The sequence below is a fragment of the Chlorocebus sabaeus genome, chromosome 1 (assembly GCF_047675955.1).
Source record: "Chlorocebus sabaeus isolate Y175 chromosome 1, mChlSab1.0.hap1, whole genome shotgun sequence".
In the NCBI taxonomy this organism is placed as follows: Eukaryota; Metazoa; Chordata; class Mammalia; order Primates; family Cercopithecidae; genus Chlorocebus; species Chlorocebus sabaeus.
The window spans coordinates 13,759,877-13,780,910 of record NC_132904.1 but is presented as its reverse complement, the minus strand read 5'-3'; the positions used below and the strand labels follow the sequence as shown (position 1 = coordinate 13,780,910).

The 21,034-nt window shown below is 39.7% G+C and overlaps 1 protein-coding gene across 1 annotated transcript; it reads right to left on the bottom strand.

Annotated features, from left to right (window-relative positions):
- Nucleotides 1-104: 104 nt before the first annotated feature.
- TCN1 (transcobalamin 1) lies at nucleotides 105-15,871 on the bottom strand. Its single transcript, XM_007997101.3, has 9 exons — nucleotides 15,720-15,871; nucleotides 13,239-13,421; nucleotides 11,995-12,135; nucleotides 10,941-11,096; nucleotides 8,321-8,511; nucleotides 5,122-5,311; nucleotides 3,914-4,097; nucleotides 2,487-2,605; nucleotides 105-2,320 (listed from the first exon to the last, which is right to left on the bottom strand). Exons 1-9 carry the CDS (start codon nucleotides 15,796-15,798, stop codon nucleotides 2,259-2,261), a joined length of 1,305 nt encoding a protein of 434 aa, XP_007995292.3. The 5' UTR covers nucleotides 15,799-15,871; the 3' UTR covers nucleotides 105-2,258.
- Nucleotides 15,872-21,034: the final 5,163 nt, after the last annotated feature.

Genomic DNA, 21,034 nt, shown 5'->3' with positions numbered 1-21,034 from the left:
GAGGTGGAGGTTGTGGTGAACCGAGATCACACCATTGCACTCCAGCCTGGGCAACAAGAGCGAAACTCTGTCTCTCAAAAAAAAAAAAAAAAAAAAAAAAAAAAAGTAATAATTCAACTAATTCTACCTGAAGGCATTTTTCTTTTAAAAAGTACTTTATTTTAAACTTTTACTTTAAGTTCAGGTATACATGTGCAGGTTTGTTATGTAGATAAGCCCATGACATGGGGGTTTGTTTTACAGATTATTTCATCACCCAGGCATTAAGCCTAGTACCCATTAGTTATTTTTCCTGATCCTCTCCCTCTCCCCACCCTCCACCCTCTCATAGACCCCAGTGTGTGTTGTTCCCCTCTATGTATCCATGTGTTCTCATCATTTATTTCCCACTTATAAGACAGAATATGCAGTATTTGATTTTCTGTTCCCATGTTAGTTTGCTAAGGATAATGTCCTCTGGCTCCATCCATGTTCCTGCAAAGGATATGATCTCATTTTTTATGACTGCATAGTATTCCATAGTGTATATGTACTGTATTTTCTTTAAAAGTCAATCATCGATGAACAATTAGGTTGATTCCATATTTTTGCTATTGTGAATAGTGCTGCAGTGCACACACACACGGTTTATATTAGATTTAGATGTAGAATGATTTCTATTCCTTTGGGTATATACCCAGTAATGAGATTGCTGGGTTGAATGGTAGCTCTGTTTTTAGCTCTTTGAGCAATCTCCACACTGCTTTCCCCAGTGGTTGAACTAATGTACACTCCTAATTTACATACCAACAGCGTATGTGTTTCTTTTTCTCCGTAACCTCGCCAGCATTTTCTGACTTTTTTTTTCTTCTAATTTCTTTTTTTATTTTTATTTTTTATTATACTTTAAGTTCTAGGGTACATGTGCACAACGTGCAGGTTTGTTACATATGTATACATGAGCCATGTTGGTGTGCTGCACCCATTAACTTGTCATTTACATTAGGTATCTCTCCTAATGCTATCCCTCCCCCCTCCCCCCTCCCCAAAATAGGACCCGGTGTGTGATGCTCCCCTTCCTGTGTCCAAGTGTTCTCATTGTTCAATTCCCACCTATGAGTGAGAACATGTGGTATTTGGTTTTCTGTTCTTGCAATAGTTTGCTGAGAATGATGGTTTCTAGCTGCATCCATGTCCCTACAAAGGACATGAACTCATCCTTTTTTATGGCTGCATAGTATTCCATGGTGTATATGTGCCACGTTTTCTTAATCCAGTCTGCATTTTCTGACTTTTTAATAGTAACCATTGTGACTGGTGTGGCATGGTGTCTCATTGTGGTTTTTATTTGCAGGAAATTACTTTAAATGGGTTACTTCACACTTTACATAAAATAGCTTTTGCCCTTTGGTATCTGAAATGTCCTTCTGGTTTCTGACTGTACTGCGTGTAGCCCCAGGACTCAGTATAAGTACAAGCTCGTGCTGCCTTGATATGATTCAGCTTTTTTCCTTTAAGATGTGACTTCTTAGCATGACAAAAATTGATTAGAAAAATGAAAAAAGGAAAAAAGTGAATTCTGTGGAAATGAACATTGGAAGTGACTTTTTTGCATGTGTATTTTGATGATATGGATATTGGGGTGATTTTATGGGGAAATAAAGGGAAAACAAACGTAAAAGAACAAGTGGGATCCAAGGGAGACAGCTGGATGCAGGGGATGAGATTGTTTCTCAAACTATGAGCGGACTTTTTATGTATCTGCCTCATGTTTCCCCCTTTCTTCTTAGCAACATGGTTTTTCTGCCCACTACCTGTATGAGGTCAGTGTGACCAATGGGTTTTTCTCTTGCATCTGGGCCTCAGAGAGCTCAGTCTCTCACAGACTTTATGCTTGATCTCATTGGTTGTGCTGCAACATTAGACCTAGAACCTTATCCCCATTTTACCCAGTTGCCCAATGCCACTTAGATAGTTAGTAGGAGAACCTTGAGTAGAACCCCACTTGTTAGACATGTGGTCTCATTTCTTTTCACTTCAGTTCTTCTTTAGGTGGACTTTCCTCTAACAAATTTTAAAATCCTTTCAGAATGAACGAATTAGGACATGCTCTTTTTGTATGGTTGTTAATCTTTTAACAATTTTTACTGAATGTGTAGAGAGAGAAGGGGAGGTTAATTCTCCTATTCGGACTGGGATAAATGAAGAAGGCATAAGGACAATCGGCATGGAACGCCACTGCAAATGGATTTTATGCAGCTGAAGAAAGTTTGGGCTTATTAGTATTTGCTCCAACGAACCTCCAAGTTTTCTCCATCATGGACAACGTAACTACCAACTCCTGAAAAGGAAGAAGGCCGAGAACTGGGTCAAATGATTCGACCACGAAATCACCAAATAATGGATGTCATCTCTACTAACCCCTTGGCCCAGTCCCCACAAAGGCTCACACCCCTCTCCATTTGGGCATTTTTCACATGGGTCTTTTTGCAATGTCTCTCCCTTACCTTGGCTCAGTGGTATGCCTCCACTCAGAAGTTCCCAGTAGGTTCTGTCATTATTACTGGCCCATAGGCCCTGAACAGAGGTGATGTAGGGCCCCCATGAGCTCTCCTCCATTGTGAAACTGTGGGTGACATCCAAGAGGTTACTGGAACTTAGAATTGTCAAAGGAAACCCACAATAGGCATTTCTCAAACTTTAATGTACTTGAGAATCACTTGATGACATTACAAAAAATGCAGATTTCCTGGCCCTATCCATAGATACTTTTATTTTTAGATATGAGCTGGGGGTCAGGAATCTGCATGCTTTATAAACACTCTAGCTGATTCTAATGCAGATACTCCATGCTAAATGAGAGAAATGATGCTCTTGGTTTCTGCTCCCCCCAACCTGCCATGGTAGATACTTTTCAGATAACAGCTTCAACCTTCCACCCCAAGATAGTAACTGCTGAAGATATTGATTCAGTAGAACATGTTATCCTCATGTGCTAGAGGCACCATAAGTTAGTGGGTTTTCCCTTAGAAAAGAGGAACAGGAAAGGATAATTTGATATTTCATGTTGTGTTTATTAAAAAGTGACATGGTCAATATCTGTTTTATATTTCATAGTCATTTTTCTACCTCCCTTAAAGCCCACAAGGGTAGCCTTTATAATATATATTATATTATTATTCTGATTTTCCTTATAGCATCCTACGCTATGTTGTTAAATATGATAAAAAACTGTCAACTAGAGTTAAGGAGCCAAATAAATCATACTTTTCAGAGGCAGAGCCATTACTTGACCTCCTTGACCAGTAACTTTAGTTTAGGGATCTATGAATTTTCTGAAAGCGAGGGCAGGGGGAAGCTTCAGGGCATCTGTGAAACCCCCAGTTTAAATGCTAAATTTGGCAGTGGCTCATGCCTGTAACCCCAGCACTTTGGGAGGCTGAAGTGGGCAGATCTCTTGAGCCCAGGAATTCAAGACCAGCCTGGGCAACATAGTAAAATGCCGTCTGTAAAATAAATAAGTAAACAAATGCCAATTTTTTTGTGTATGTTCATTTTTTTCTGAGATGAACATTCATTACTTTCACCTGATTTTCAAAGGGGTCAGTGATTCAAAAAGAGTAAGAACCACGGTTCTAGATCTCAGATGTTTGACTTTAGAAGTTGCATTTACTGAAAGAGTTTTACTGAAATAAGAGAGAGCCATGAGATTCATTAATCTATTAAGTAAACATTAATTTACTACCTATTATGTGAAAGAAGATGAAATATCTCTCCTCCTATTATAAAATCCTGCTGTGGGATGCAGAGGGACAGCAAAGCTACTGACCCAGAAGCATCTTAAATATACTTTGCATTTAGGTGCAAATGTATTCTTACTGCATCTTTAGAAGTGACAGCAAACACCTTAACCTTAGGTTAGGTACAGACCTACCCGAATATAGTATCATTCATTTTCTGAGCTTTCTCCATCACATCGAGGAAGACAGAACCGTTTGGCACAGTGACATTGGCAAAATATGTTTCATTGATTCTCACAGAGTAATTGACAGAGATAGATGATGGTGTGACAGGAGTGGTCACAGTTACAGGCTCATAAGTGGAGTTGCTGAAGTTACCTGGCAGAGACAGAAAAGCCCAGAGCAATATTCGGAAAACTAAAAATGATATTAGAGTTTGCAGACCTCCTCAACCCCTATCCAAGGACTCCTTGCCTTTATGCAGACATGGATTTACTATAAGGAGCAATTATCATCAGTCAAGGGGCAAATTTCTCGTATAACTAAAGCAGAAACTAAGACCAAAACTCACCAGCTTGTGAATGTTGGTACTTGGCTCAACTCCCAGCTGTTTAAGCAATTCAGTTGTTCTAACTTCTATTTCTCACAGAGGATCCTGATTTTTTTCTTTTTTTTGCCTTGGTACAGCATACAATCATGCTTGTCTTTTCTCCTTTTTATTGCTTAACATTTATTGAAAACACATGAAGTGCCAGGCACTGTACTAATCATTTTATATGGATTGTCTCATTCAATCTTTACAAAAACCTATGTTAGATACTGTCCTTGTTTCCAACTTTTACATTAGAAAACTGAAGCTTAGAGGTTAAACATTTTGTCCAAGTTTCCTAAACCTGTAAGTGGCTGAACCAGGAACAGACAGAGATGTAAGGAAATGTCTCCTTTCTTTCTACCTGGTTACAAAGTCGTTTGAATAAGTAACGTATGCTATAATTTTCAAATACTGGCATATCCCTTCCACATAGATGTCTCATTTCCCTGAGGCATCACTCACTGTGCAAAGTCAGAGCACGGTACCAATCCTCTGTACTTTATTTAGGATGAGAATGGTGCTTAGATCCTTCTATATCCAACAGTCAGAAAATATGCCTTTGAAGATAAACATTATTGAATCAGGTCTGCCTTGTTATGTTTGAACTAAGAAGGACATCTAGCACTCAGTTAAGAAGAAATCCTCAGGTGGCTGTAATCCCTGATAACATGATGAAAACAGAATTCTCTCTGGCAACTGTTTTGTTTTGGAGGTTTATCTGGTCGCTTTTGGTTTCAAAGGACACCTGAATCTCACGTGCTTTGGGTGCTATGGTGAAAAGCAGAACAGTCTGCTCTTTAATGCTTTTACCTGCAGCAGAGACACAAGAAGAGTCTTTGTTAACATCCAAGAAGGTCTTTCCCATCAGGGCAGGTAAGACCTGGGCTGCAGCAGTTGGAATACTGAATGCTCCTTGAGAAATTTTCGTGAGCACTGTATTCAGAGTTTGTTGGCAATTCCAGTCATTTTCATGATAATAGTCTGATGATACAAAGAGGGCCTAATGAGGCAGGGGGGCAGGGGTGGGAGTGGGGGACGAGAGACAAAGAGAGACAGTGAATATGAGACACTTCAAGTAAGGGGAAGCCTATATATAACTAATTCAGTATCAATTGAACATTGACTACCTAGGAAGCACCTCAGATACCTCAGATATCTTTCTTGTTATCCAGAAGCTTACAAATCTGTTTGGGCAGGGAGGTCAGAACTGCTTAATAACGCAAGCTATAATAGTTCCAATGAAAGCAGATTTTGCCACATTCGTTTCTATATCCCAATGCTGGGAAATACCTGTCACATAGGAGACACTCAATAAATATTAACAAACTATTGTAAAAGGAGATGCCAGAGGAATTGCCCTAAGGGAGGCATCTAGTGGGATGCGTCTTTCTAAAGAGGAGAGGAGCTCACAAACATTTAATGAAGCTAAAAAAAAGCTTCCTGGAGAAGGTGGTATTTGAGTTAGGCCTTGGAGAGTAGGATAGAAGTTTGGCTTCTGAGATGAGGTGAGGAGCTCTGCACTCACACATGAACAAAGGTGTTAGGTAGGAATGGCCAGGACATGACCATGAGAGTATCTGCATTGTGAGTATCTGCATTTTAGCAAAGTTCCTCAGGGGATTCCTCCTGGTTTAGGAGAACTGGTGTATGGGGAACATTGGAGGCAACTGTGGAAGAACAGGCTGGAGAAGGAAGTTGGGCTAGACTAGTAGACGCTTGAATTTTATGGTGAGATGTCTGACCTCATTTGATTGACAACAATGAGGAGGTGTCTGACATTATTTGATTGACAATGGGGAGTCTAATAGTTCATTAAACAGAAACTCTCCTGGCAGCAGAATGTAAGCTCGATTGAAGGGGCAGAACTGTGAGGTAGTAAAAGTTAGGAGGACATTGGGGTGAGCAAGACAGGAATTAAAGTGGGTCGGACTTGAACATGCTGCTCTGTAGTTTCCCAGGGATGGACTGTTCCTGTTTTCATCTTTTCTTGGAGGTTCTTAAGCTCACCAAGTGGTCCACAAGAATTTGTGGGATATTAAGAAAAAAGAAAAACCGGGTCATAGTACATTTCCTCTTAAGACACATCAATAAATGTTATGAACATACATAACAACAAATTAAATGTTATTAATATTTAAAAATACCCAGCAATATCTTGTAGGCAAGTAGCTCTTGATTCTACTGTGAATTTGTATCACCTGCAGGGCTTTCAAACCAGAACAAGGCCCAGGCTCCACCTCTAAATTTCTGTACTAGCCGGCTGGTGTGGGCCTGGGTATTAGTGTTGCCTAAGAGATCCTTCAAGTGGTTCGAATGTGCAGCCAAAATGGGAAAGCAGTTTATATTCAGTTCAAACTTAGCAAGGCAATCAACAACATAAATAGTAACAACAAACAGATAACCTTATGATTGGACCCGTGCTTACACCTCCAGCCTCCTGTTACATTTCTCACGGACTCTGTGCTGGTCATGCTGAGCACCTTGACCTTAAAATGCCTAATATTCTTTTGTGCTTGTGGGTCTTTTTCCTCACTGTCTTTGTCTCTCCCTTGAAAGTCCTCTAGCCCGGAGTCAGCCTGGAAAATATCTCTTCATACTGATGACGCAGTAAAGGTTTTTTTTTTTTTTTTTTTTTTCTGTAAGCCTTCCTTGATCACTTCTTATATCTTCCCCTTAGAGTTTGTAAATCAATGGCTCAATGAATGCAGGAATAAAGTCTCAGATCTCAAGGAGCGTATGCATGACAGTGTAGGTGCTGAGTGTGAGTTTTGAGAACAACGGCCCAGGTCGCATCCCAATCTGTACCACTTTCTGGTTTTGTGAGATTAGGTAGTTTACTGACACAGTTACTGTGACTCATGCTCATAGTTTAGGAAATGGAGGTAATGCAGTAATTCCCTCTTATCAGCGGGGTTACTTTCCAAGACCTACAGTGGATTCCTGAAACCATGGATAGCACTGAGCCTTAAATATACTACGTTTTTTTCCTATACATCCACACTTATAATAAATTTCAATTTATAAATTAGGCACAGTAAGAGATTTACAACAACAATAATCAAATAGAACAATTATAATAATATACTACAGCACCATTGCTGTAGTATATTAATAAGTACATAAGGGTTACTTGAACACACGCACTTCAATGTTGGGACAGTTGACTGATAACCGGCTACTAAGTGATTAACGTGCATAGACAAAGGGATGAGTCACTTCCTGGGTGGAACAGAGCGGGAAGGTGCAAGATTTTATCACACTACTCAGAATTATGCACAATTTAAAACTTGCACATTGTTTATTCCTGAAATTTTCCATTTAATATTTTCAGGCCTCGGTTGACCTTGGGTAACTGAAGCTGTGGAAAGTGAAACTGTGGGTAAGGGGGGACTACTGTGTGTGTGAAAGTGTACAACCATGTGTGATAGAACAACAAAGTAGATTGTAGTAGATTCTAGAGTTTCTTAGAGAAATTGTAGTTAGGAAAAGCTTCCTGGAAGCATTGGTTATGGGGAAGTAAAGCTGAAGATGAGAAGAGTACGTCAGGCAGGGGAAGGGAATCATATCAGCAAAATCAAAGTTAGTATAGGAACCGCAGAATGGATAGTAAGGTCTTAGGAGGCCAATAAGAAAGGAAAAATATACTGGCCGGGTGCGGTGGCTCACACTTGTAATTCCAGCACTTTGGGAGGCCAAGACGGGTGGATCACCTGAGGTCAGGAGTTCGAGACCAGCTCGGCCAGCATGATGAAACCCTGTCTCTACTAAAAATAGAAAAAAATTAGCTGGGTGTAGTGGAGGGTGCCTGTAATCCCAGCTACTCAGGAGGCTGAGACAGGAGAATCGCTTGAATTTGGGAGGCAGAGGTTGCAGTGAGCCGAGATTGCACCATTGCACTCCAGCTTGGGCAACAAAGGCAAAACTCCATCTCAAAAAAATAAAAAATAAGATACTGCTTTCTTCCAGAGAAGACTCCCTTCTCTGCCTCCTGTTTCACCCTCTGACTTACCTGCATGGCTTCTCCTGTGCTAAATGTGTTTCCAATGAGACCATTTTCTTTTTTCTCAGACAGAATCTTCTCTACCAGTGACTTTATATAAATACTGATGTTCTTTAAATTGCTTTCATCTGTTTTGACCTGCCCATTTATTAGACTCCTCTTCACACAGGTCAGAGCCAGGACAGCCATTGCACCAGTATCTGTCAGGAAACAAAACATTGTCGATAGGGGACCAGCCATCTCAGTTTGTCGTTTGTCCTGGACTAAGAGGTTTCCTGGGATGTGAGAGTTTCAGTGCTGAAAGAAAAACAGATCTAGAAAAACTGGTGTGGTTGGTCATGCTAATTGGTGAAGAAAGATTTCAAGATACAGCAATCATCTCTCCAGCACTAACCAGTCAAATATTGAAAGATTTCTTCCCAATGTTCAGTTGCCATGTACTCCATAGTTCATGCCTCATACTGTAGTGCGATGGGCCTCCCACCAGGTTACTTAAGGGAGATGCACCTCGCTAGTGGCCACGATGACCAGTTTATTTTTCCCAGTGATAATGTACTCTGCCACCTTTAGCTCATATACTAGCATTGTATATTTTAGTACTTATGACACTGTGTCCTGTGTTGTTCAGCTATTTCTGGTGTAATTCATCATTTGACTTCATCATTTGTCAAGCTCCTGGAGGATTAGAGAACGGTGTCGTGTGTGTGTGTGTGTGTGTGTGTGTGTGTGTGTGTGTGTGTCTGCCATCATATGTAAAGTAGTACTTGACATAGGGTCAATGTTCAGCTGAACACATTTAAAAAGACAATTCAAGATGCATACTGAAAGAGAAACAGGGAAGGGCCCAGAAAAGATATGTCTGCTGCCTGAACTTTGAAGTCCAGGCCGTGGAGCCCAACTGAGGAACAGGCATGTCCGAGAATCCAAACATGCTGGAAAATATCTAAGAACTTGCCAAGGAAAAGAGACCCATCACACACACATAGCAGGTAAATAGCCAGGAAATTAGCTTAAAAACAGTTTAGGGGTGGGATGTAGCACAGATCTCTAAAGCTCTCTTGCTGCTGTCTAGAGTGTTTTTTATTTTTACTTTTTGGGATGGAGTCTCGTTTTTGCCACCCAGGCTGGAGTGCAGTGCTCCGATCTCACTGTAAACTCTGCCTCCTGGGCTCAAGTGATTCTCCTCCTTCAGCCTCCTGAGTAGCTGGGATTACAGGCATGCGCCACCACACTCAGCTAATTTTGTATTTTTAGTAGAGACGGTGTTTCGCCATGTTGGTGAGGCTGGTCTTGAACTCCTGACCTCAGATGATCTGCCCGCCTCAGCCTCCCAAAGTGCTGGGATAAAAGGCATGAGCCACCATGCCCTGCCTTTTTTTTTTTTTTTTAAATACACATTTTTCTCATTACACATACCTTGGTCATAAAGCACCTATGGATTTGTAGGTGCATACACATGGACAGTATTTCACTTTTATATCTTGGTTGCTCCCATCTTTTCTATCTTTCTCTAATCTTTTAGCCATGTTGGCTGAGGGATTGAGAAACCTAGGACAATGCATCAAATAAACTACATCTTTGTAAGCCTCTCAAGGGTTTCATTAGACTGATTAGAAAATAATACTTAACAGAGTTGTTGCCCAGCAAACCTCTTTACAAAAGAGGATGAGGCCAGAGATTGGAAGAAGGAAAGATAAGGACTCGTTTTCTGGCTTGATACTTGGTCTCTCCTGTGTTCTTTAGCATGGGACCTTTCCTCTCTCATGGGAAAAGAAGTCTGAGAAATCTCACATTCTCCTTGGACCTTTCCTCTCTCATGGGAAAAGAAGTCTGAGAAATCTCACATTCTCCTTGGACCTTTCCTCTCTCATGGGAAAAGAAGTCTGAGAAATCTCACATTCTCCTTGGACCTTTCCTCTCTCATGGGAAAAGAAGTCTGAGAAATCTCACATTCTCCTTACTATCCAGAAATACTAAAATGGTGATTTGCTTTGAACTTAAATTTGAACTTTGAATTTGGAGAAAGATGAACTTGTATATCTGGATCCATAGAGGCTAAGCACCTATACTAACTGTCTAAAGACTTCTTTTTGGATGTTAAGGCTGACACAGTGGGAAATTTCTGGTTCATTTCCCAAGGTGAATATATAACCTATTGATTATAATATTGGACTTTGTCACTGGAGAGGTAGTATTGTTCAAGACTATCGAGGTATCCCAATTGTCCCAATAAACTAGAGAAAGAGACGGTGTTAAGTTAAACGAATTCCATTACATTTCCCTTTTCTAAAACTTACCGTTTCTAAAATATTTCTTGTGAATATACTCATGCTTTATCCTCATTTTCCAGATGGAAAAATTAAGATCAAGAGTTAACATTCGTTGTTTATATAACTCAAAGAAGAGCTGGAGCAGGAACCGGGTATTTCTAGTATACCACACATCTAGAAAGAGGCTTAAATGCCATCCATCATCCATTCTTCTCAAAAAGAAAATTCCCTTTTGAGAGGACTGGAGCAAAGAGGGTAGAAAATAAAATCCAAGTACTTACTGGTAGAAGAACTCAAAGGGCAAGACCTACTGGTGACCATGTCCTCTGTACCAAGGGAATTGGGCTTAGTAAACTCACCTACCGAGAACTGTCTACCAAAATAATAGTTTTTATTTTCGGGAGCGAAGTAGTTGACAACTTCGGTGGTTGAGTAGGTCCCATTGAACAGACACAAGGCCAAAACGTCCAGGCTGAGCTGGTAGTAGTTAGTCAGGGGATTGCCATTGTGTGCTTCTAGAAAAGAGAAGAAATACCTCCCTTAATCATGGAAGTGGTAATGGAGTATGCATTTTCCATCTATTCCTACTTACTCTATTTCAATTTCTTTACATTTAAGGAAAGGTGGGTAATAGAAGGGGGAGGTCACCCATAGAATCAGAAAATCTGAGAAATGTAAGGGCTTTTAAGGGCCACTAAATTCCACTCAATTTCTTTCATTTTATTACTGAGGGGACATAGCCTTAAAGAGATTAAGATGCTATCTAGATATTCAGGTGGTTACAGAGCTAGGGCCAGAATACAGGTTTTCTACCTCCAAGCCTCTTGCGATTTCCATAGTAAGGTGTTGAAACTGTAAGTATAAATCTAGGTTGGAGGCCATCTCAAAGGAAGATGGACTTAAAGAAAACTAGAATAAATGTTGGGTAGGAATTGAAATAAAACAGTGCACCTCACTAGTGGCCACCATGACCGGTTGATTTTTCCCAGTGATAATGAACTCTGGCCGCCTTTAGCTCATATACTAGCATTGTGTATTTTGGTACTTATGACACTTTGTCCTGTGTTGTTCAGTTATTTCTGGTGTATTTCATCATTTGACTTAAAGTCAACCTCCTGGAGGATTAGAGAACGGTGTCGTGTGTGTGTGTGTGTGTGTGTGTGTGTGTGTGTATGTCTGTCTGCCATCATATGTAAAGTAGTACTTGACATAGGGTAAATGCTCAGCTGAACATATTTAAAAAGAAAATTCAAGATGCATACTGAAAGGGAAAAAGGGAAGTGCCCTGCAAAGACATCGTGAGATGAATGGGATGAAGAGGAGAAGGAAAGAGTGGAGGTAAACTTCATATAGTTCTGAATCAGCAGAGGATAAGACAATGTTGTCTAGGGTCTCTAAATATTTGATTCTTACCCATATTTTCAATTTCTGCTTGGAATTTATTTTCTAGCTTGTCAATCAGGTGGTAATCATATATTAAGTTTTCATCAGGGTTATGACATGCTCCCAAAGCCAGTGTAATCAAGGCAAGCTCTCCTGAGTTTACCTGTGACACTGAAAAGAAAAGTATTCAAGCTTAACAAGGTACATGCTTGTGATTTTTCGGGCCTCCTGATTTCCTTGAGACTTATGTTGCCTATCACTTCTTTCTTCTGTTGCGCTCTATACAGTCTTATGTCACTTAATGATAGGAATAAATTCTGAGAAACTGTTTGCTCTCAGGCTAAAAACCAGTACAGCATGTTACTGTCCTGAATACTATAGGCAACTGTAGCCAAATAGTATTTGTGTATCTAAACATATCTACAAACAGAAAAGGTACAATAAAAATAGAGTATTAAAATCTTGTGGGACCACCGTCATATATGTTCACCATTATGTGATACATTCCTGTACGAATATTTGATTCCTCTCTTCTTTATCCTCAAAGCAGAGCTTTTTAGAGCAGTATTATATAAATGCAAGCTAAATCTTGTTCTTTTCCAAAAAATCACAGAATTGTTTTGGAATTATGCAATCCTTATGAAAGTGAAAAAAGAGGAAAAATAGATAAACAACAAGATCTTGTGTTTTTTTTTTTTTTTTTCTTTCTCTTTGTGGTACCAGCTTGCTAGGATAGTAATACTTGAATTTTTATGTTCTTCCTTATAGAGTATCAAAACTCTCAGGCTTCTCATAATTCTTATAATAATATTATGAGGTAGGTAAGAGTGGCTTCATTTCCTCTTATACTAATTAGAAAACTGAGACTCAGTATTAACATGACTGGTTCAAGCCCAACCCACACCTAGTCCAAATCTGGATTGTTCCATGGTTGGCTCTCCAACACCAGCTTTCTTAGTTATGATCTGTATTCTCATGTGGTTGTGAACTAAACTAGCTTATATAACAGCATTAATGGGTAGGAATCCATAGCTTTTGTTTGTGGCTTCTTGAAGGAAAATGATTTTTAAGACCAAAAGAAGCAAGACCTAGCTCTAGAGTGAGTGGTGTGGGATTGTATTTTGGGCATGTTTATGTTTCTGTTACCTCAAGTTTGGTCCCATTAGAATGGATATAGCAGGGATATTTCGGATGCATAATTTTTAGGATTAGTAGCAGATAATCTTTAAATAGGTAGATTTTTTCTAAATCTTCCAGAGAATACAGCAACTTACATCTCCTTTTCACAGTGTATTTGATTTGTTGGATCAGCTTTTGCTTCAGGTTTTGGTTCTGGATTCCAACAAGTTGGAGGGACAACAGGACATTGACAGAGGAGCTGGTTTCCCTGGTATACTTTGACTGGTTCATTGTATTCAACAAAGGTTTTAGGCGAATGTAGTTTTCTTCACTTACCTCTGTGGCAGAGAAGGAAGGAAATAAGAAACACATACTCAGAATATAGTAAGACTTGGAGCAGGGGTTATATAAAAATATTTAGTAACAGGTATGGCACAGACCTAGACCAATCTAGTGGCTGCTGACTGTGTTGGTGGAATAATACAAAGGTGGGTCTTGAACCTACCCCCATGCCAGACATTACTCCTTTAACAACCAGCATGAAAATGTTTTCATATTTTAACAACTGGTGCAGAGTTATCATTGTGTACTCGCAGACTCCTGCCTGGGAAATTTAGCATCATTCCCTAATTTTGTATATGAAACTTAGAGAGAGCCTCCTTAAAGAAACTTCCATAATTGGAGGCTGAGCTGAAACTAGACTACATGTCTTCTGACTCCCAGTAAGCAGGACTTTCTACTTCCTGGACTCAGTTCTTTCCTTCTCCATCTTCTAAATCAATTGGGTTAATGCTGAGAAAATGCAGGTAAAAATTCTATGTTATACCGATGATTGACCCCAAAACTTTATTGTCTGATTGCCCAGTTGGCTGGGCATCGAGGTCATTATTCAACATTATGCAGGTTGTGAAAAACTCTCCAGTTTTAGCCTACAACATGCCCCAAATCCAGAGATGGAGGGAAGTCACATTATACTGTGGAAGTGGGAGAATCCAGAGCTCCCAAGGAAATAGAGGAGAATAAAAAGAGTTACTATTGAAAACACAGGACACTTTCTCAATATATTTTTCGATAATCTTGAGGAGTAGCCCCAAATCCTACACACCTCCGGATTACCTAATAGATTAGTGGGAGAGTGAAAAGAACGTGAGCTTTAGATTCAGATTTTGGCCACTCTCTGTGCTCCTTAACTTATGACTGTGGATAGTAAGTCATGGAACTCGTGTTACCCTTAGTTTTCTCATTTAAACATTGTGGCTATTAACACTTACCTTATAGATATTGGACAAGAAACCACCGAATAAACTGTAAAATGCTGCACATGCTATTTTTTCCAGCGTAACTGGAGTTTTTATCACTATACTTGAGAATCAAGGAAATGTAATTTCCCTTGCCCAGTTTTCTTTGCTTTAAAAGAAAGAGTCAAGAAGATCTGAATAGAGTGATTGTAGAAAGGCCATGGTTTGTTGCAGACACAATGGAACAATTGTGAGTCAATTCTCTGAGATTTTGTGGAAGCATCCAGCTCAGCAGATTTTCTGGCCCTGAAACAGACTTTTCAGTTCCTGGTCAACAACTCAAATCAGCTTCCTTGACTCTCAAAGATCAATTTAATTATTATTATTATTTAAAATCAATAGAAAGCCAAAACCTACATAGCCATCCCCTATTCTTAGGATCCAACAGGGGAAATGTCAGGCCAAGAAGAAAAATTAGAGTCAGAAGAGTCTATGCTTTAGCCTGTATGTATACAAACCTGTCTTCTGTGGTGTTTTCTTACTGGTTAGAGAGCACAGATAGTACCACCTGGTCATCTTTGGACTGGTTTGAAGCTTAATTTCAGAGTAAAGTCTCAGAAAAGAGAAGTCATGCACCTGAGAACTGCACCAGACTTCAGGAGATAATTTGCTTCAAGCATCTCCCCTCATTATCCTTTTTTAACAAATGAAGCTAAAGAAATTCAGAAACGTTGGGTCATTCAACGACTAAGGGATCAAACTGAACCTGAATTTAGTTTTCCTTTCTCTTACTTTAATGTTCTTTTACAGAACCACACAATCTCTGGGGCTAACACCCATGCAAGAGATGATGGAACTTTATCCCGTGTGTCCTTGGAAAGAGTTGAAGGGAGGTGGACATGCAACTTGGAACATCTAAACTAACTCATGACAAGACAGCAGTCATCACTATTTGAAAGAGATTATTATTATTTTTTCTGTGGAGTTACAAGGGGGTTAACCCAAAAATCATGTGTTGAATTTCAGGAAAAAAAGATTGCATATCAAAACCAAAAGATAATTTTCCATGATCTAGAAAAGTTTCTGGGAGCATACATGTTTTGTCATTGGAAATTCACATGAATAGAGAGTTATTTGGTAGGATGCTGTGCTAGAGAGGATCTGAGCATAGAAAGAGCAGTGAGGCAAATGAACACACAATCTGTAATTCCTTTTACAACGACATGCATTGTGAGACTCTCCTCACTATCTCCTGCCACCCTTTTCATCATTCATAGAGTCCAACCACATATGAAACTGGAATGGGATCTTTTCTCAGGTAACTCTACATAGAGTCTCTTGTCAAGAGTATTCAGTAGACTATCACTCCAGAGTAATTTTAGCTCAAAGTGTACTCACCGCAGATCTCACATAGTTGACTTGGAATAAGAGAAAACAATAAGAGCCCCACTAGGGGCAGCTGGTGTGACTGTCTCATCTCTCCAACAGTGTAACAGAATGTTGAGGAATTGACTGGCTATTTATTAAGTGATGGGCAGAAGGTAATGAGAGCTCCTCCTTCAGGTTACCTCGGCCTCTTTTCACTCAAGCAAATATTGAGCAATGTCAGGAGGTGTGGTCAAGTGTATTTGTCCATGTGATGTAATAAATAAGGAAGAAGACTTGAAGGATGTGGTTAGGGAGAATGAGGAAATAACTTTCCTTTGTTTCCTGTCCTAAACCTTCGGGGTTCACATCTATTATTTGCCTTCCGCCCAGTGAACATATATTAGGTGAATGACTGTTTCCTGTAATGTTTCCTTTTTTTTTTTCCATTTCACTTTATGTTTTATGTTTCCTGATAAAGTAGATTTTATCATGCAAACACATACAACATATAAAAATGGAAGTAAAAGTAGACATCTAAATGGGAAGCAGGCACAGGAAAAGGTGCTTGAAAAGGTGCTTAACATCACTGGTCATCAGAGAAATGGAAATCAAAGCTACAATGAGATATCCTCTCATCTCAGTTAAAAATGGCTTTATTCAAAAGACAGACAATAACAAATGCTGACAAGGATGTAGAGAAAAGCAAAGCCTTGTACACTGTTGGTGGGAATGTAAATTAGTACAATCACTATGGAGAACAGTTTAGAGATTCCTCAAAAAACTAAACATAGCTACCATATGATCCAGCAATCCCACTGCTGGCTATATACCCAAAAGAAACAGGACCAGTATATTGAAGAGGTATCTGCACTCCCATGTTTGTTGCAGCACTGTTCACAATAACCAAGATTTGGAAGCAACCTAAGTGTCCATCAACAGATGAGTGAATACAGAAAATGTCCTACATATACACAGTGGAGTAATATTCAGCCATATAAAAGAATGAGATCCTGTCAGTTGTGACAAAATGGATGGAACTGGAGATCATTATGTTAAGTGAAATAAGCCAGGCACAGAAAGAAAAAGATTGCATGTTCTTACTTATTTGTGTGATCTAAAAATCAAAACAATTGAACTCATAGAGATAGAGAATAAAAAGATGGTTACCGGGGGCTCGGAAGGGTAGTGGTGGGAAGGAGGTGGGGAGGGTTAATGGGTACAACATATTAGAAAGAATGAATGAGATCTACTATTGGTAGCATAACAGGGTGACTATAGTCAATAACAATTTAATTGTACATTTTAACTAACTGATAGTATAATTAGATTGTTTGTAACATAAAGGATAAATGCTTGAGAGGATGGATACCCCCTTCTCTATGATGTGATTATTATGCATTGCATGCCTGTATCAAAACATTTCATGTGCCCCATAAATGCATACACCTACTATGTACCCACAAAAATTGAAATAAAAAAAAGGAAATAAAAGTTGTAAGTCTGAAATTGAAGCAGGCAGTATTGGAGAACCCAGCACATGAGGCGATCTTTGGCATAGTGGTTTCCAAACTATGATTTTTCTCCTAAGATAGATTCCCTGAGAGTTTCCTAACCAAGGAGGAAAACCAGAGAGCTATACATCAAATGTGAATTTCTGCCTTGCCGGGACAGTTGCTACATGTGAGAAGTGTTGCCTGTCACAGTTCTGAGAACTATTAGAGAATACTGTCAGCCTAGCTAAGGACGTCATGACTTAATGAGCCACTATTTGCATTGTACCTCTGTGATGGTTAATTTTCTGTGTCAGTTTGACTGGCACCTGAGTGCCCAGATTAAACACTATTTCTGGATGTATCTGTGAGGGTGTTTCCACGTGGGATTAGCATTTTAATTGGTGGACTCAGGAAAGCAGAATGCTGTCTCCAGTGCAGGTGGGCATCGATCAATCTATTGAGATCCTGAATAGAAAAAAATGGTGAAGGAAGGGGGAATTCATCCCTTTTTTGCTTCCTGCCAGCCTGTTTAAGCTAGGACATCTTATCTTCCCCAACCCTCAAACTGAGATTTACACTGTCGGCTCCCCTTCTTCTTGGGCCTTCAGTTTGGCCTGAATCACCGCACTGACTTTTCTGGGTCTCTAGCATGCAGACAGTAGACTGTGGGACTTCTTAGCCTACATAACTGCATGAATCAACTTCTTGTAATAAATCTCTTTCTCTCTCTCTTGTATTTATGTAATACATACGTGGAAACCACCATTCTATTGTTATAGCTGTGATCTTCTAGAAAGGTCATATAGAGGAGAACTGAAACATGCTAGCTGTAGGCTGCCAACTGCCTGACATTGAATGAAGTGCCTTTAGCTTTAGTTGAGCTACCAGATGACTAAAGTCATGTGAATAACACTGGCCAAGACCAGTAGAAGTGCCTAGCTAAATCTAGCCTAAGTTTCTACACATAGATTTGTGAGAAAATGATTGTTTTAAGCCACTAAGTCTTGGGGTAGTTATGTGGCAGTAGAGAAATAACACATTATACTTAGAATTTTTTCCAGTTATATAGTTCAAGCAGTATTTTAATCAGCTGACCATCTATTTCACTCCCAGTTACCTCATGTTTTGTTAGATGATGTCATAAATCACTGTGGATCAAAACACTTCTATTGTCACTCTGATTCTGTAGCCAACTATGGTAATTTCTACAACTTGTCTTTGATGATTAGGTACTGCCATCTAATTTTGGCTCATCTGGAATCGCATCATAGTGACTGAGATAATTTCAATGGCTAAATCTTTCACTGTCAATCCCAACAAATTCCCTTTACTAATTCATATCTTAATGTCTAGTTAAGGTAGTATTCTCTGGGCCTTTCCAGGAAAGAAAGAGGCCAGGTGAGTTGGAACAGATTTTGTACTTGTCTCCTTGGGGCATAATGGGATCCAATCCTAATGATGGTTCCAGAGGCAATTTAATATTGTACACAGTAAATCTCCTTCTAAATTCTTATCTCTCTTAGCCTTTGGACACAAATTTCTGGCATCTCACTGAACTGAAGTATACAGTTTAATGATTTTTAGTGTATTCACAAATATGTGCAAACTATCACCCCATAATCAATGATAACGCATTTTCATCACCTCAAAAGAAACCTCACACCCATTAGCAGTGACTAACCAGTCCTCCCAGTCTTAGGAAACCACTTATCTACTTTCTGTCTCTATACTTTGCCTTTTCTGGACATTCATATAAATGGAATCATACAATATATGGTCTTTTATAACTAGTTTTTCATTCAGCATAATGTTTTCAAGTTTCACTTATGTCGTAGCATGTATCAGAACTTCATTTTTTTTTTTTTTTTGAGACGGAGTTTCACTCTTGTTGCCCAGGCTTGAGTGCAATGGCGAGATCTCGGCTTACTGCGACCTCCACCTCCCGGGTTCAAGTAATTCTCCTGCCTCGGCTTTCTGAGTAGCTGGGATCACAAGTGCCCGCCACCACATCCGGCTAATTTTGTATTTTTAGTAGAGACGGGGTTTTGCCATGTTGGCCAGGCTGGTCTCGAACTCCTGACCTCCTGCATTTCGAATAAAACTCCAGACTTGAAATGTGATCTCTCAGAACCAGTACTTTCTGGCCTTTTGTTAGTCACTCTCTTGACACTCTGTACTTTTGTTTGCAGTACTTATGAGAATAGCAATTAATTTTTGCAGAATTATTTCTTAACTGTGTGTATTTAATGTTTGTCTCCCTGCCTGACTGTGAATTCATCAAAGGCGGGATACGTCTTTCTCGTTCACTATTGTGTCCTCCACTGTACCTTGCTAAATGCCTATGATGTAAGAGGTTATCAAATGTTTGCTGAAAGGAACCTCAGATCCTTAAGCCAAATGATAAATTAATAACACGTATCAGTAGATAATCTTGTTGGATAAATATTCGAAGTTTTTACAGGAGCAAACTAGAAAAAAAGTAAATGATAGAGAGGCCTTCCATGGAAATCAAGAATGCCATGGGGATGTAAACATCTGGGGTTGAAGTCAAAGTGGCCCAAGCATTAAGTATGTTGTCAACATTTACCCGGAATTCCTTTATCTCATCAAACAGATCCACTTTGAAATAATCAACACCTTTTGTTTCGCCTCTCTCTATGCTAAGTAAGAGTTACATAATTCTGATTATTTGCTTGACTTACTGAAGGTGAACTTTGATGAGTGACCTAAGCACAAGGATGTTTAGTAAAACTCAGCTCCTTTCAGGCTTATTGGCAAAGCAAGACAAGGCCCTAAGAGAGTTCCCAAGGAAATCAGTAGATCTCTCCCAAGATAAGTTATTAGGGTGGCGCAAAACTAATCATGATTTTTGCCATTAAAAGTAACTGCAAATTAAAAGTAATGGCAAAAACCGAGATTACTTTTGCACCACCCTAATACTTTGCGTGGAGGACAAATGGCCCCAAGTCTGCTCCCACCTCACATGCATGGGGACTGGAGCAAGGGTACAAGTGGAGGCACATATCATGTATATTTTTGTAAAAGCTTTACATGAAGAAACTGTTAAACAAGATACGTTATGTCTGCTATTTTGACAAACTGACTTTCATAATGAGATAGAAAGATAGACTTTAATCTAGAATTCTCAGAATCTAGAATCTCTAGAATTTCACACTGGAACACTGCAATGTGGTGAGAGCCACCATCTATCTCCACTCTACTACCCTCCCCTGCCCATGGCCCGTGGTTAAATCCTTCCTCTTTCTAACCCCACTCTGACCTGCATTGTAGGGGGCCTCAAGTGCACATGTGTGGACACTCCAGGTGTTGTATCCAAGCTCCGTCCGTATTTCCAGCAGACAACTGCCCCTTGGCCACCATTAGGCCCAGGGCTATATACACCTGAGAGAACTGACTTAGGGAAGGGGCTCAAGCAGTCCTCGGATGTAAGTTCAAGGCCATTTGGGCAGGAAATTATGAAGGCTTGGGATTTGGATGGCATGTTCCTTTGTTTCAACACATTTCTTGTGCCCAGAGAAGAACATGATGGAGCAGTTCGGAGCGATACCCTCTAAAGTATGGGTCCCCGAGCAGAGGCTCTTCCTTCCCAGATCTGAGGGTGATTCAAAGTGGTGTGGTAGCAAACTGATTTTTTCCATGTCTTTTTTTTCTGTTATAATATGTGGGTGTGTAGAAGAAGCTCAATTGGGAGGGAGATGTGAAATGTTTCTTTGGGTGAAGGAATTTTTGTTTTATTTTATTTTTTGTATCTATTATGGGAAGGCTGTGTGTAGACTACTGATTCTGGAACTTGGCCCAATGTCATGCTAGTTGGACTGGTCTCTATTTTCT

Coding starts and splice junctions, on each gene's coding strand:
- TCN1 (XM_007997101.3), bottom strand. CDS start 15,798: ATGAGACAGTCACACCAGCTGCCCCTAGTGGGGCTCTTATTGTTTTCT. Junction 13,422..15,719: donor TCAACTATGTGAGATCTGCG/GTGAGTACACTT, acceptor TCTCTGCCACAG/AGGTAAGTGAAGAAAACTAC. Junction 5,312..8,320: donor GCACAGGAGAAGCCATGCAG/GTAAGTCAGAGG, acceptor CTGCCTCATTAG/GCCCTCTTTGTATCATCAGA.